Source organism: Scyliorhinus torazame, chromosome 6 (assembly GCF_047496885.1).
Source record: "Scyliorhinus torazame isolate Kashiwa2021f chromosome 6, sScyTor2.1, whole genome shotgun sequence".
Classification (NCBI taxonomy): domain Eukaryota; kingdom Metazoa; phylum Chordata; class Chondrichthyes; order Carcharhiniformes; family Scyliorhinidae; genus Scyliorhinus; species Scyliorhinus torazame.
Window position 1 is genome coordinate 313,585,281 of NC_092712.1, and position 14,261 is coordinate 313,599,541.

Genomic DNA, 14,261 nt, shown 5'->3' on the forward strand with positions numbered 1-14,261 from the left:
CAGTGTGCTAAACCAGCCCCAGTGTGCTAAACCAGCCCCAGTGTGCTAAACCAGCCCCAGTGTGCTAAACCAGCCCCAGTGTGCTACACCAGCCCCAGAGTGCTAAACCAGCCCCAGAGTGCGCTAAACCAGCCCCAGTGTGCTAAACCAGCCCCAGTGTGCTAAACCAGCCCCAGTGTGCTACACCAGCCCCAGAGTGCTAAACCAGCCCCAGTGTGTGCTAAACCAGTCCCAGTGTGCTAAACCAGCCCCAGTGTGCTAAACCAGCCCCAGTGTGCTAAACCAGCCCCAGTGTGCTAAACCAGCCCCAGTGTGCTAAACCAGCCCCAGTGTGCTAAACCAGCCCCAGTGTGCTACACCAGCCCCAGAGTGCTAAACCAGCCCCAGAGTGTGCTAAACCAGCCCCAGTGTGCTAAACCAGCCCCAGTGTGCTAAACCAGCCCCAGTGTGCTACACCAGCCCCAGAGTGCTAAACCAGCCCCAGAGTGTGCTAAACCAGTCCCAGTGTGCTAAACCAGCCCCAGAGTGTGCTAAACCAGCCCCATTGTGCTAAACCAGCCCCAGTGTGCTAAACCAGCCCCAGTGTGCTAAACCAGCCCCAGTGTGCTACACCAGCCCCAGAGTGCTAAACCAGCCCCAGAGTGTGCTAAACCAGCCCCAGAGTGTGCTAAACCAGCCCCAGTGTGCTAAACCAGCCCCAGTGTGCTAAACCAGCCCCAGAGTGCTAAACCAGCCCCAGAGTGTGCTAAACCAGCCCCAGTGTGCTAAACCAGCCCCAGTGTGCTAAACCAGCCCCAGAGTGCTAAACCAGCCCCAGTGTGCTAAACCAGCCCCAGTGTGGTAAACCAGCCCCAGTGTGCTAAACCAGCCCCAGTGTGCTAAACCAGCCCCAGTGTGCTAAACCAGCCCCAGAGTGCTAAACCAGCCCCAGTGTGCTAAACCAGCCCCAGTGTGCTAAACCAGCCCCAGTGTGCTAAACCAGCCCCAGAGTGCTAAACCAGCCCCAGTGTGCTAAACCAGCCCCAGTGTGCTACACCAGCCCCAGAGTGCTAAACCAGCCCCAGAGTGTGCTAAACCAGCCCCAGTGTGCTAAACCAGCCCCAGTGTGCTAAACCAGCCCCAGTGTGCTAAACCAGCCCCAGTGTGCTAAACCAGCCCCAGTGTGCTACACCAGCCCCAGAGTGCTAAACCAGCCCCAGAGTGTGCTAAACCAGCCCCAGTGTGCTAAATGAGCCCCAGAGTGCTAAACCAGTCCCAGTGTGCTAAGCCAGCCCCAGAGTGTGCTAAACCAGCTCCAGTGTGCTATACCAGCCCCAGTGTGCTAAACCAGCCCCAGTGTGCTAAACCAGCCCCAGTGTGCTAAACCAGTCCCAGTGTGCTATACCAGCCCCAGTGTGCTAAACCAGCCCCAGAGTGTGCTAAACCAGTCCCAGTGTGCTATAACAGCCCCAGTGTGCTAAACCAGTCCCAGTGTGCTATACCAGCCCCAGTGTGCTAAACCAGCCCCAGTGTGCTAAACCAGCCCCAGTGTGCTGAACCAGCCCCAGTGTGCTACACCAGTCCCAGTGTGCTAAACCAGCCCCAGTGTGCTAAACCAGCCCCAGTGTGCTGAACCAGCCCCAGTGTGCTAAACCAGCCCCAGAGTGCTAAACCAGTCCCAGTGTGCTAAACCAGCCCCAGAGTGTGCTAAACCAGCCCCAGTGTGCTAAACCAGCCCCAGAGTGCTAAACCAGCCCCAGTGTGCTAAACCAGTCCCAGTGTGCTATACCAGCCCCAGTGTGCTAAACCAGCCCCAGAGTGTGCTAAACCAGTCCCAGTGTGCTATACCAGCCCCAGTGTGCTAAACCAGCCCTAGTGTGCTAAACCAGCTCCAGTGTGCTAAACCAGCCCCAGTGTGCTAAACCAGCCCCGGTGTGCTAAACCAGTCCCAGTGTTCTAAACCAGTCCCAGTGTTCTAAACCAGCCCCAGTGTGCTAAACCAGCCCCAGTGTGCTAAACCAGTCCCAGAGTGCTAAACCAGCCCCAGTGTGCTAAACCAGCCCCAGAGTGTGCTAAACCAGCCCCAGTGTGCTAAACCAGCTCCAGTGTGCTATACCAGCCCCAGTGTGCTATACCAGCCCCAGAGTGCTAAACCAGCCCCAGTGTGCTAAACCAGCTCCAGTGTGCTAAACCAGCCCCAGTGTGCTAAACCAGTCCCAGTGTGCTAAACCAGCCCCAGTGTGCTAAACCAGCTCCAATGTGCTAAACCAGCTCCAGTGTGCTAAACCAGCCCCAGAGTGCTAAACCAGCCCCAGTGTGCTAAACCAGCCCAGTGTGCTAAACCAGCCCCAGTGTGCTATACCAGCCCCAGTGTGCTAAACCAGCTCCAGTGTGCTATACCAGCCCCAGTGTGCTAAACCAGCCCCAGTGTGCTAAACCAGTCCCAGTGTGCTAAACCAGCCCCAGTGTGCTGCACCAGTCCCAGTGTGCTACACCAGCCCCAGTGTGCTAAACCAGTCCCAGTGTGCTATACCAGCCCCAGTGTGCTAAACCAGCCCCAGTGTGCTAAACCAGCCCCAGTGTGCTACACCAGTCCCAGTGTGCTAAACCTGCCCCAGTGTGCTACACCAGTCCCAGTGTGCTACACCAGCCCCAGTGTGCTAAACCAGTCCCAGTGTGCTATTCCAGCCCCAGTGTGCTAAACCAGCCCCAGTGTGCTAAACCAGCCCCAGTGTGCTACACCAGTCCCAGTGTGCTAAACCAGCCCCATTGTGCTAAACCAGCCCCAGTGTGCTAAACCAGCCCCAGAGTGTGCTAAACCAGCCCCAGTGTGCTAAACCAGCCCCAGTGTGCTACACCAGTCCCAGTGCGCTACACCAGCCCCAGTGTGCTAAACCAGTCCCAGTGTGCTAAACCAGCCCCAGTGTGCTACACCAGCCCCAGAGTGCTAAACCAGCCCCAGAGTGCTAAACCAGCCCCAGAGTGCTAAACCAGCCCCAGTGTGCTAAACCAGCCCCAGTGTGCTAAACCAGCCCCAGAGTGCTAAACCAGCCCCAGTGTGCTAAACCAGCTCCAGTGTGCTAAACCAGCCCCAGTGTGCTAAACCAGCTCCAGTGTGCTAAACCAGCCCCAGTGTGCTAAACCAGTCCCAGTGTGCTAAACCAGCCCCAGTGTGCTAAACCAGCCCCAGTGTGCTAAACCAGCCCCAGTGTGCTAAACCAGCCCCAGTGTGCTAAACCAGCCCCAGTGTGCTAAACCAGCCCCAGTGTGCTACACCAGCCCCAGAGTGCTAAACCAGCCCCAGAGTGTGCTAAACCAGCCCCAGTGTGCTAAACCAGCCCCAGTGTGCTAAACCAGCCCCAGTGTGCTACACCAGCCCCAGAGTGCTAAACCAGCCCCAGAGTGTGCTAAACCAGTCCCAGTGTGCTAAACCAGCCCCAGAGTGTGCTAAACCAGCCCCATTGTGCTAAACCAGCCCCAGTGTGCTAAACCAGCCCCAGTGTGCTAAACCAGCCCCAGTGTGCTACACCAGCCCCAGAGTGCTAAACCAGCCCCAGAGTGTGCTAAACCAGCCCCAGAGTGTGCTAAACCAGCCCCAGTGTGCTAAACCAGCCCCAGTGTGCTAAACCAGCCCCAGAGTGCTAAACCAGCCCCAGAGTGTGCTAAACCAGCCCCAGTGTGCTAAACCAGCCCCAGTGTGCTAAACCAGCCCCAGAGTGCTAAACCAGCCCCAGTGTGCTAAACCAGCCCCAGTGTGGTAAACCAGCCCCAGTGTGCTAAACCAGCCCCAGTGTGCTAAACCAGCCCCAGTGTGCTAAACCAGCCCCAGAGTGCTAAACCAGCCCCAGTGTGCTAAACCAGCCCCAGTGTGCTAAACCAGCCCCAGTGTGCTAAACCAGCCCCAGTGTGCTAAACCAGCCCCAGAGTGCTAAACCAGCCCCAGTGTGCTAAACCAGCCCCAGTGTGCTACACCAGCCCCAGAGTGCTAAACCAGCCCCAGAGTGTGCTAAACCAGCCCCAGTGTGCTAAACCAGCCCCAGTGTGCTAAACCAGCCCCAGTGTGCTAAACCAGCCCCAGTGTGCTAAACCAGCCCCAGTGTGCTACACCAGCCCCAGAGTGCTAAACCAGCCCCAGAGTGTGCTAAACCAGCCCCAGTGTGCTAAATGAGCCCCAGAGTGCTAAACCAGTCCCAGTGTGCTAAGCCAGCCCCAGAGTGTGCTAAACCAGCTCCAGTGTGCTATACCAGCCCCAGTGTGCTAAACCAGCCCCAGTGTGCTAAACCAGCCCCAGTGTGCTAAACCAGTCCCAGTGTGCTATACCAGCCCCAGTGTGCTAAACCAGCCCCAGAGTGTGCTAAACCAGTCCCAGTGTGCTATAACAGCCCCAGTGTGCTAAACCAGTCCCAGTGTGCTATACCAGCCCCAGTGTGCTAAACCAGCCCCAGTGTGCTAAACCAGCCCCAGTGTGCTGAACCAGCCCCAGTGTGCTACACCAGTCCCAGTGTGCTAAACCAGCCCCAGTGTGCTAAACCAGCCCCAGTGTGCTGAACCAGCCCCAGTGTGCTAAACCAGCCCCAGAGTGCTAAACCAGTCCCAGTGTGCTAAACCAGCCCCAGAGTGTGCTAAACCAGCCCCAGTGTGCTAAACCAGCCCCAGAGTGCTAAACCAGCCCCAGTGTGCTAAACCAGTCCCAGTGTGCTATACCAGCCCCAGTGTGCTAAACCAGCCCCAGAGTGTGCTAAACCAGTCCCAGTGTGCTATACCAGCCCCAGTGTGCTAAACCAGCCCTAGTGTGCTAAACCAGCTCCAGTGTGCTAAACCAGCCCCAGTGTGCTAAACCAGCCCCGGTGTGCTAAACCAGTCCCAGTGTTCTAAACCAGTCCCAGTGTTCTAAACCAGCCCCAGTGTGCTAAACCAGCCCCAGTGTGCTAAACCAGTCCCAGAGTGCTAAACCAGCCCCAGTGTGCTAAACCAGCCCCAGAGTGTGCTAAACCAGCCCCAGTGTGCTAAACCAGCTCCAGTGTGCTATACCAGCCCCAGTGTGCTAAACCAGCTCCAGTGTGCTAAACCAGCCCCAGTGTGCTAAACCAGTCCCAGTGTGCTAAACCAGCCCCAGTGTGCTAAACCAGCTCCAATGTGCTAAACCAGCTCCAGTGTGCTAAACCAGCCCCAGAGTGCTAAACCAGCCCCAGTGTGCTAAACCAGCCCAGTGTGCTAAACCAGCCCCAGTGTGCTATACCAGCCCCAGTGTGCTAAACCAGCTCCAGTGTGCTATACCAGCCCCAGTGTGCTAAACCAGCCCCAGTGTGCTAAACCAGTCCCAGTGTGCTAAACCAGCCCCAGTGTGCTGCACCAGTCCCAGTGTGCTACACCAGCCCCAGTGTGCTAAACCAGTCCCAGTGTGCTATACCAGCCCCAGTGTGCTAAACCAGCCCCAGTGTGCTAAACCAGCCCCAGTGTGCTACACCAGTCCCAGTGTGCTAAACCTGCCCCAGTGTGCTACACCAGTCCCAGTGTGCTACACCAGCCCCAGTGTGCTAAACCAGTCCCAGTGTGCTATTCCAGCCCCAGTGTGCTAAACCAGCCCCAGTGTGCTAAACCAGCCCCAGTGTGCTACACCAGTCCCAGTGTGCTAAACCAGCCCCATTGTGCTAAACCAGCCCCAGTGTGCTAAACCAGCCCCAGAGTGTGCTAAACCAGCCCCAGTGTGCTAAACCAGCCCCAGTGTGCTACACCAGTCCCAGTGTGCTACACCAGCCCCAGTGTGCTAAACCAGTCCCAGTGTGCTAAACCAGCCCCAGTGTGCTACACCAGCCCCAGAGTGCTAAACCAGCCCCAGAGTGCTAAACCAGCCCCAGAGTGCTAAACCAGCCCCAGTGTGCTAAACCAGCCCCAGTGTGCTAAACCAGCCCCAGAGTGCTAAACCAGCCCCAGTGTGCTAAACCAGCTCCAGTGTGCTAAACCAGCCCCAGTGTGCTAAACCAGCTCCAGTGTGCTAAACCAGCCCCAGTGTGCTAAACCAGTCCCAGTGTGCTAAACCAGCCCCAGTGTGCTAAACCAGCCCCAGTGTGCTAAACCAGCCCCAGTGTGCTAAACCAGTCCCAGTGTGCTAAACCAGCCCCAGTGTGCTACACCAGCCCCAGAGTGTGCTAAACCAGCCCCAGTGTGCTAAACCAGCCCCAGTGTGCTAAACCAGCCTCAGTGTGCTACACCAGCCCCAGAGTGCTAAACCAGCCCCAGTGTGCTAAACCAGCCCCAGTGTGCTAAACCAGCCCCAGTGTGCTAAACCAGCCCCAGTGTGCTAAACCAGTCCCAGTGTTCTAAACCAGCCCCAGTGTGCTAAACCAGCCCCAGTGTGCTAAACCAGCCCCAATGTGCTAAACCAGCCCCAGTGTGCTAAACCAGCCCCAGACTGTGCTAAACCAGCCCCAGAGTGTGCTAAACCAGTCCCAGTGTGCTAAACCAGCCCCAGTGTGCTAAACCAGCCCCAGACTGTGCTAAACCAGTCCCAGTGTGCTAAACCAGCCCCAGTGTGTTAAACCAGTCCCAGTGTGCTAAACCAGTCCCAGTGTGCTAAACCAGCCCCAGTGTGCTAAACCAGCCCCAGTTTGCTAAACCAGCCCCAGTGTGCTAAACCAGCCCCAGTGTGCTAAACCAGCCCCAGTGTGCTAAACCAGTCCCAGTGTGCTAAACCAGCCCCAGTGTGCTAAACCAGCCCCAGTGTGCTAAACCAGCCCCAGTGTGCTAAACCAGCCCCAGAGTGTGCTAAACCAGCCCCAGTGTGCTAAACCAGCCCCAGTGTGCTAAACCAGCCCCAGTGTGCTAAACCAGCCCCAGTGTGCTAAACCAGCCCCAGTGTGCTAAACCAGCCCCAGTGTGCTAAACCAGCCCCAGTGTGCTGAACCAGCCCCATTGTGCTAAACCAGTCCCAGTGTGCTAAACCAGCCCCAGTGTGCTAAACCAGCCCCAGTGTGCTGAACCAGCCCCATTGTGCTAAACCAGCCCCAGTGTGCTAAACCAGCCCCAGTGTGCTAAACCAGTCCCAGTGTGCTAAACCAGCCCCAGTGTGCTAAACCAGCCCCGGTGTGCTGAACCAGCCCCAGTGTGCTAAACCAGCCCCAGTGTGCTAAACCAGCCCCAGTGTGCTACACCAGCCCCAGTGTGCTAAACCAGCCCCAGTGTGGTAAACCAGCCCAGTGTGCTAAACCAGCCCCGGTGTGCTAAACCAGCCCCAGTGTGCTAAACCAGCCCCAGTGTGCTAAACCAGCCCCAGTGTGCTAAACCAGCCCCAGTGTGCTAAACCAGCCCCAGTGTGCTAAACCAGCCCCAGTGTGCTAAACCAGCCCCAGTGTGCTAAACCAGCCCCATTGGTTATTCATGTGAAACCAATTTTCAATTTCATCCAGGAAAGAATGTGCTGAGTGTTTCTGGACTGAATGGGATTCATCATTTGTTTCAAAAGCATTGCCGATGGCGGCACGGCGGCCCCGGGTCACTGTCCGTGTGGAGTTTGCACGTTCTCCCCGTGTCTGCGTGGGTCTCAGCCCCACAACCCAAAGATGTTGCAGGGTCGGTGGATTGGCCACGCTAAATTGGAAAAATTGAAATAAAAGCATTGCCTGTGTGTGAATGTGCTTCTATGTTCTGTTCTTCTCTTCCAGTTGATAGTGTGGGACTGGGACTCTAATGGCAAGCACGACTTTATCGGAGAATTTATGTCAAACTTTGTAGAAATGCGTGGGGCAATGGATGGCAGACAGGTAGAGAAAGCACTTTTTAACATTTGAACCTTTTGTGTATCTTTCACACAAATTCATGTAACCCATGTTGCTCTTGTGCACAACCTCTCTCGCTGCAGGTTCAGTGGGAATGCATCAACCAGAAGTACAAAACAAAGAAGAAAAATTACAAGAACTCTGGCATCGTCATTCTCAACCTCTGCAAAGTGAGGCTCTTCTTTTTCTCCTCCGATTGCCCGTAGATACAAGCAGTTAGGAAAATCTAAAACCTTGCAAACACAACATGGTGTTTTGGGCAGCAAGACGGCACAGTGGTTAGCACTGCTGCCTCACCAGGGGATCAGAGGTTATGGGGAGGATGGGGATGAGAAAATATCAGCCATGATTGAATGGCGGAGCAGACTCGATGGGCCGAGTGGCCTAATTCTGCTCCCATGTCTTATTGTCTTATGGTTATGGTCTACGGTGCCATGGATCCGGGTTCGATTCTGGCCTTGGCTGATAGTCCATGTGGAGTTTGCATGTTCTCCCGTTGTCTGCACAGGTTTCCTCTGGTTTCCGCCCACAAACCAAAGATGCGCATGTTAGGTGGGGTTACGGGATTATGGGGATAGTGTGGGGGAGTGGTCGTTAGGCGCTCTTTCAAAGGGTCGGTGCTAGACTCGGACTGAATGGCCTATATCTGCACTGTAGGGATTCTGTGGTGGATCGCATATTTTTGGGGTAGTTGTTTACCTGGGCGGGTGTGTCTCGATAGTAAGGGTCATAGTAGGGAACAACGGATGGCCATTTGCGACGGGGATGAGGTGCAATTTCTTCACTCAGGTGGTTGTGAAGTTCTGGAATTTTCTACACAGAAAGCTGTGATGCTCAATCGTTAAGTACATTCCACACTGAGATCGATGGATTTTTGGATACTCAGGTAATCAAAGGATATCAAGAATGTGCAGCTGCAATTGGATATCAACCATGATCATATTGGGTGGTGAAGCAGGCTTGAGGGGCCGAATGGCCTACTCTTATAGAATCCACGAACCATAAAATCATAGAATCCCTACAGTGCAGACGGAGGCCACTTGGCCCATTGGGTCTGCACCAGCCCTTCGAATGAGCATTCTATCCATGTCCACTCCCTCCTATCCCCATAACCCCATAACCCAATCTGTACCTCTCTGGACACTAAGGGGTAATTCATTACGGCCAACCCACCTAAGCTGCACATCTTCCACCCAAAAAGCAAACACACCTGGTTGGGTGGGGGGGGGTCCCTTATTGCTGATGTTTTGCAAAAAGGGATGCTGTCCAAGCAGAACCTGGATCTTGTGCTTTGTTTTCACCGCCCTCACCTCACTCCCGACAACACGATAAACCTCAGGGATACAAAAGCACATTTTGTGGTCGTGCATACATTTTATTCCGTTAAATTAAAGGGAGTGGGCTGATTGCTCTGTGCAACAGGCACTGAAGCATTGCTCATGGAATGGAGTCACGTTTGAATTGGTGATGATTGCTGTGACCTTCCAGATAGCAATAAGAGGAGGACATTCAGCCCCTCCAACCTGTTCTGACACTCAGTTAGATCAAGGCTGATGTCTACCTCCACTCTATTGACCTGAAATCGGTTGGAAAATCCCCACCCAACGTTTCAGGCTGATAGTCTTTCATCAGAACTCGACTACCTGATGTACGCGGAAACGTTTCTTCCACATTTCCCTCCCAAATAGCTGAGCTCCAGTTTGAAGATTGTGGCCCCTTCATCCCTAATTCTCCCAGCGGTGAAACTAGTTTCTCTGCATCGACCCGAGAAAATCCTTCCCACGTTCTAAACCCCTTTTGACCAGATCAGCTCTCGAACCCCTGTAGTCAAGGGAAAACGAGTCACGTTTGTGTCAACCAGTAAATCTCAAATCTGAGTTTATTGGCTTAGTAAACGTTTATTTTCAAATAAATAAAATGCAGTTGTTTTTTTTGCAATGCCGCGATTGTTGCTGACTCTGCAAACAATTACAGTAATGTATGGTGTTATGGGCCAGGGTTTAGAGAACCCCAAAGTGTATCATGGAGTTCACCTGACCCACAACTTTTAATAGATTGTGGTATGGGGAGCACACGGCCCACTCTACAGGTGTGGTACAGCAGAAATGGAAAAGTATTTTTTAAAGCAAAACAATGTTTATTCTATGAACTCAAGTTAACCTTTTTAAAACATACAGTGAACATCTTAGCAACCATCAATTCAAATACAACCCCCAAAGAATACAACACTAAGTAATCCTTAATAACTTCCCAAACAACATCCAGAAGACAGAAGAAACACCTTTTAACAGAAGCACATTAGGTTTACATTCACTACTGAGCACATTTATAATTCTGAATTCACCAAGTGATCAAGAGATAGTCTTTTCATGGCAGAGAGATCAACAGTACACCTCCTCTGTCTGGCTTCAGCTCCAACACTGAAAACAAAACTGAAACACACCCTGCAGCAAACAGTCTAAAACGAAAGTAAAAAGCTGACAGACAGCCAAGCTCCACCCACACTCTGACATCACTGATACTACCCATTTCTTAAAGGTACTCTCACATAACAATGGAAAGAGGTTGGGAATTATGCAGTAGCACAGAGCAGTGTTTGAAAGCGTTGAATGTAATGGATAAAGCATTGCACGTTAGAAGTAAACTTACACGACCAAGCTTCCCTTCCTGTTGGAGATGCTGCCATTCAGTTCAGTCCCTTCAAATGGACATCCAACATACCATGGCATTGTTTTGAAGAATAGGGAATTTATCCCTGGTGTCCTGGCTAATCTCAGCACGGCTATCACACATTATTTTGCCTTTATCACTTTGCTCCTTGTGGGAATTTTCAGTTGATGGCTGTGCCTCGCTTGTGCTACAGTTCAAAAGTATTACAGCAATTGAAAAGTTATTCATTGGTTGCAAAGGACTTTGGGGGCATACTGAGGTTGCGAAGGGCGCTAGTTAAATGCAGGTCTTCCTTTGTGAAGGAAATACGCTTTTCCTTTTTCAAAAAAAATACTGTAGGAAAATTCGACAAACAAAATGTTATCACAGATATCACAAAATTTACAGTGCAGAAGGAGGCCATTCGGCCCATCGAGTCTGCACCGGCACTTGGAAAGAGCACCCTACCCAAGGTCAACACCTCCACCCGATCCCCATAACCCAGTAACCCCACCCAACACTAAGGGCAATTTTGGACACTAAGAGCAATTTATCATGGCCAATCCACCTAACCTGCACATCTTTGGACTGTGGGAGGAAACCAGAGTACCCAGAGGAAACCCACGCACACACGGGGAGGATGTGCAGACTCCACACAGACAGTGACCCAAGTCGGAATCGAACCAGGGACCCTGGAGCTGTGAAGCAATTGTGCTATCCACAATGCTACCATGCTGCCCTTTTTTTTCTTTCTGGATGCTTGTCTTCACTTGAACAGCTAGGGTCTCACGCTCAGGTACAGCTTCAAGTTAGGGTGACCACAACGGAGGTATGCAAATTTCCCCCGCAACAGCCAATCAGCAGCTCCGCTCTACTGCCCTCTGCTGGTTATATTTCACCGCCTGTCCCCAGTGTAAAGCAGAGAACCTGGGCAAAGGGGAACTCTCACAGAACGAGTTGCAGTGTCGAACAAGTAAATGCTGGTTGAACTGTGATGGGTAAGAATAGAATAACATAATACCGTGGGGTGGCACAATGACACAGCCAGGGACTCAGGTTTGATTCCAGCCTCAGCTGACTGGCAGTGCGGAGTCTGCACGTTCTCCCCGTGTCTGCGTGGGTTCCCTCCGGGCGCTCCGGTTTCCTCCCACAGCCCAAAGACGTGCAGGTTAGGTGGGTTGGCCGTGCTAAATTGCCCTTAGTGTCTGAAGGTTTGATGGGGTTACGGGTTTTCAGGGGAGTGGAGCGAGGCAGGGTGCTCCTTCAGAGGGTTGGTGCAGACTCGATGGGCCAAGTGGCCTCCTTCTGCACTGTTCTATGCTATGATAGCAACACCAGAAGTAGGCCATTCGGCCCCCTCGAGACTGCACCCTCGTGGTTGATCTGATTGTGGCTTAAACTCCACTTTCCTGCCTTCCCCCACCACACCTGTATTACGCTTGGCCCCTTTGTTAATAAAAGGATGTGCTGGCCTTGGAAAGGGTCCGAGGAGGTTCACAAGAATGATCCCTGGAATGAAGAGCTTGTCGTATGAGGAACGGTTGAGGACTCTGGGTCTGTACTCGTTGGAGTTTAGGAGGCTGAGGGGGGATATTATTGAAACTTACAGGATACTGCGAGGCCTGGATAGAGTGGACGTGGAGAGGATGTTTCCACTTGTAGGAAAAACTAGACCCAGAGGACACACAATCTCAGACTAAAGGGACGATCCTTTAAAACTGAGATGAGGAGGAATTTCTTCAGCCAGAGGGTGGTGAATCTGTGCAACTCTTTGCCGCAGAAGGCTGTGGAGGCCAAATCGCTGAGTGTCTTTAAGACAGAGATAGATAGGTTCTTGCTTAATAAGGGGATCGGGGTTATGGGGAGAAGGCAGGAGATTGGACGTGAGAAAAATATCAGCCATGGTTGAATGGCGGAGCAGATGTGATGGGCCGAGTGGCCTAATTCTGCTCCTATGACTTATGGTCTTATAATCATAACGCAGTTTGAACATTATCAGGATATAGGAGGCCTGATGGCAGTGGGTGGTGCCCTACCATTGGACCAGGACCTCTGGGTTCAAGTTCAACGGCAGGACTTATTGGCGACGGAATGAGTGTTCATAATGCGGTTTAACGGGAGGATGATCAGCTCGGGAATCTTTCCACCACTACCCCCCCCTCCCCCCCGCCCCCCCCCCCCCCCCCCCCCGCACCCCCACCTCCACACCAAACAAAGGGGGGGAAACAATGTGGGTGTGCAGATCTGCAGGCACACTTAAAGAAAACATTCTCAGAGCTGACAGGAAGCCATCAAATTTAGCCCAGTACATTGCAAAGAGCACAAGTGTCTCACAGCAAGACTAAAACATTCCACTCGGTTGCCGCGATCTTCAGAAGCTTCTGGTCTTTCGCAGTTAAAGGCGGCATTGGGGAATTTCATCTCACAAAACCTCCCCCATCCTATTGTGCGTTGGTCTATTGTCCCCCACGCAATCAGGACGTGATTTCCAACTGTCTGCCTAATTGTTATTTGCTGTGAAGCGATAATGAAGATTCTGTCCTTGGACTTTTACTTCCTTTATTCACTATGTGCGTTTAGCAAATCGTTATTCATGCTCGAAGAATGAGCTGCTGGCCTCTGGGCTTCTACCCGCTGACAGTACCGTGACAGCTGACAGCCGTGCATTTTGAAATGTTTTAACACTGCAGTGCTTGTCATTAAATGCTGCCTGGGCGAAGGCCAGGATTGACCTGCTGAACATAACCCATGTTCTCGCTGCCCTGCAGATCCACAAGATGCACTCCTTCCTCGATTACATCATGGGCGGATGTCAGATCCAGTTTACAGTAAGTGACTCTTCATTACAGATTTTAATCCAAATTAAAATCCAGCCCTCGCCTGCTTGGTGTAATTCGCTGAAGGCTATTACCGAGGATGAATATTCGAGTGATACACATTTGAGGGGAAAAAATTGGCTGGACAGAGGGCATTGTATAATCAAGTGGCTTTCGTCAGTCTTTGGCACTGAGCGGTCCACCTGTTTGAGGCTGTCTTGAATGATCAGTCCTGCCCATTCAACTAAACACAAATAAGAGAGTCCATTAGTCTTTGTAATTCTCTCTGCCAGTGAGCCGAGCAGGCTGGCTCACTAAATGTATTCAAGGCGGAGTTAGAAAGGTTTTTGATTGACAAGGGAGTTATGGGGAGGCAGACAGGAAAGTAGAGTTAAGGCCATATCAGATCAGCCATGATCTTATTGGCTGGCGGTACAGGCTCGAGGGGCTGAATGGCTACACCCTTGGTTCTTATGGCCTTAGTTGAGCACACGAGGAGCTAGAAAAGTAAAACTACACTGATCAGGTCTCCTCTGTCAGACGGCTGACAGGAGGAAGTGTTTGGCAAGGTGAAGTATCTTTTTTCATCTGACAGTAAAATGCCTTGAGCAGCACCCAGCTGAGAGACACAAGAGTTCATTTGAACTGGGGCGACATGGGTGTTGAGACTGGGGGCAAGGCAATGTTGGTGGTGATTTTAAATCCCAAGGTCTCTTTAGTGTTCAATTTAATGGTTGGGTCTTCCGACCGCTTGCCTGCAGATTTGAACTTCCCACCCTTGTGACCCAAATGAACAGCACGGCGGCACAGTGGTTAGCACTGCTGCCTCACAGCAGCAGGGACCCAGGTTCAATTCTGGTTCGGGTGGCTGTCTGTGTGGGACTTGCATGTTCTCCCCGTGTCTGCTTGGGTTTTCTCCGGGTGCTCCGGTTTCCTCCCAGAGTTTAAAGATTGCAGGTTAGGTGGATTCGCTGTGCTAAACTGCCCCTTAATGTCCAAAGATGTGTTGGTTAGGTGAATTGGCCATGATAAATTGCCCCGT

At 52.5% G+C, this 14,261-nt stretch overlaps 1 protein-coding gene across 8 annotated transcripts in view; it reads left to right on the plus strand.

The window, feature by feature from the left end:
* The window catches only part of LOC140425604 (copine-4), a 620,467-nt gene that overhangs the window by 533,503 nt on the left and 72,703 nt on the right, over positions 1 to 14,261 (plus strand). For 6 of the 8 annotated variants that reach the window (XM_072510097.1, XM_072510090.1, XM_072510091.1 and 3 more), the window contains 3 exons: positions 7,641 to 7,739; positions 7,838 to 7,924; positions 13,172 to 13,231. In XM_072510097.1, the coding sequence (XP_072366198.1) occupies positions 7,641 to 7,739; positions 7,838 to 7,924; positions 13,172 to 13,231 (246 nt within the window). The remainder of the gene's footprint in view (positions 1 to 7,640; positions 7,740 to 7,837; positions 7,925 to 13,171; positions 13,232 to 14,261) is intronic. The other 2 variants (XM_072510092.1, XM_072510095.1) reach the window with 2 other exon arrangements.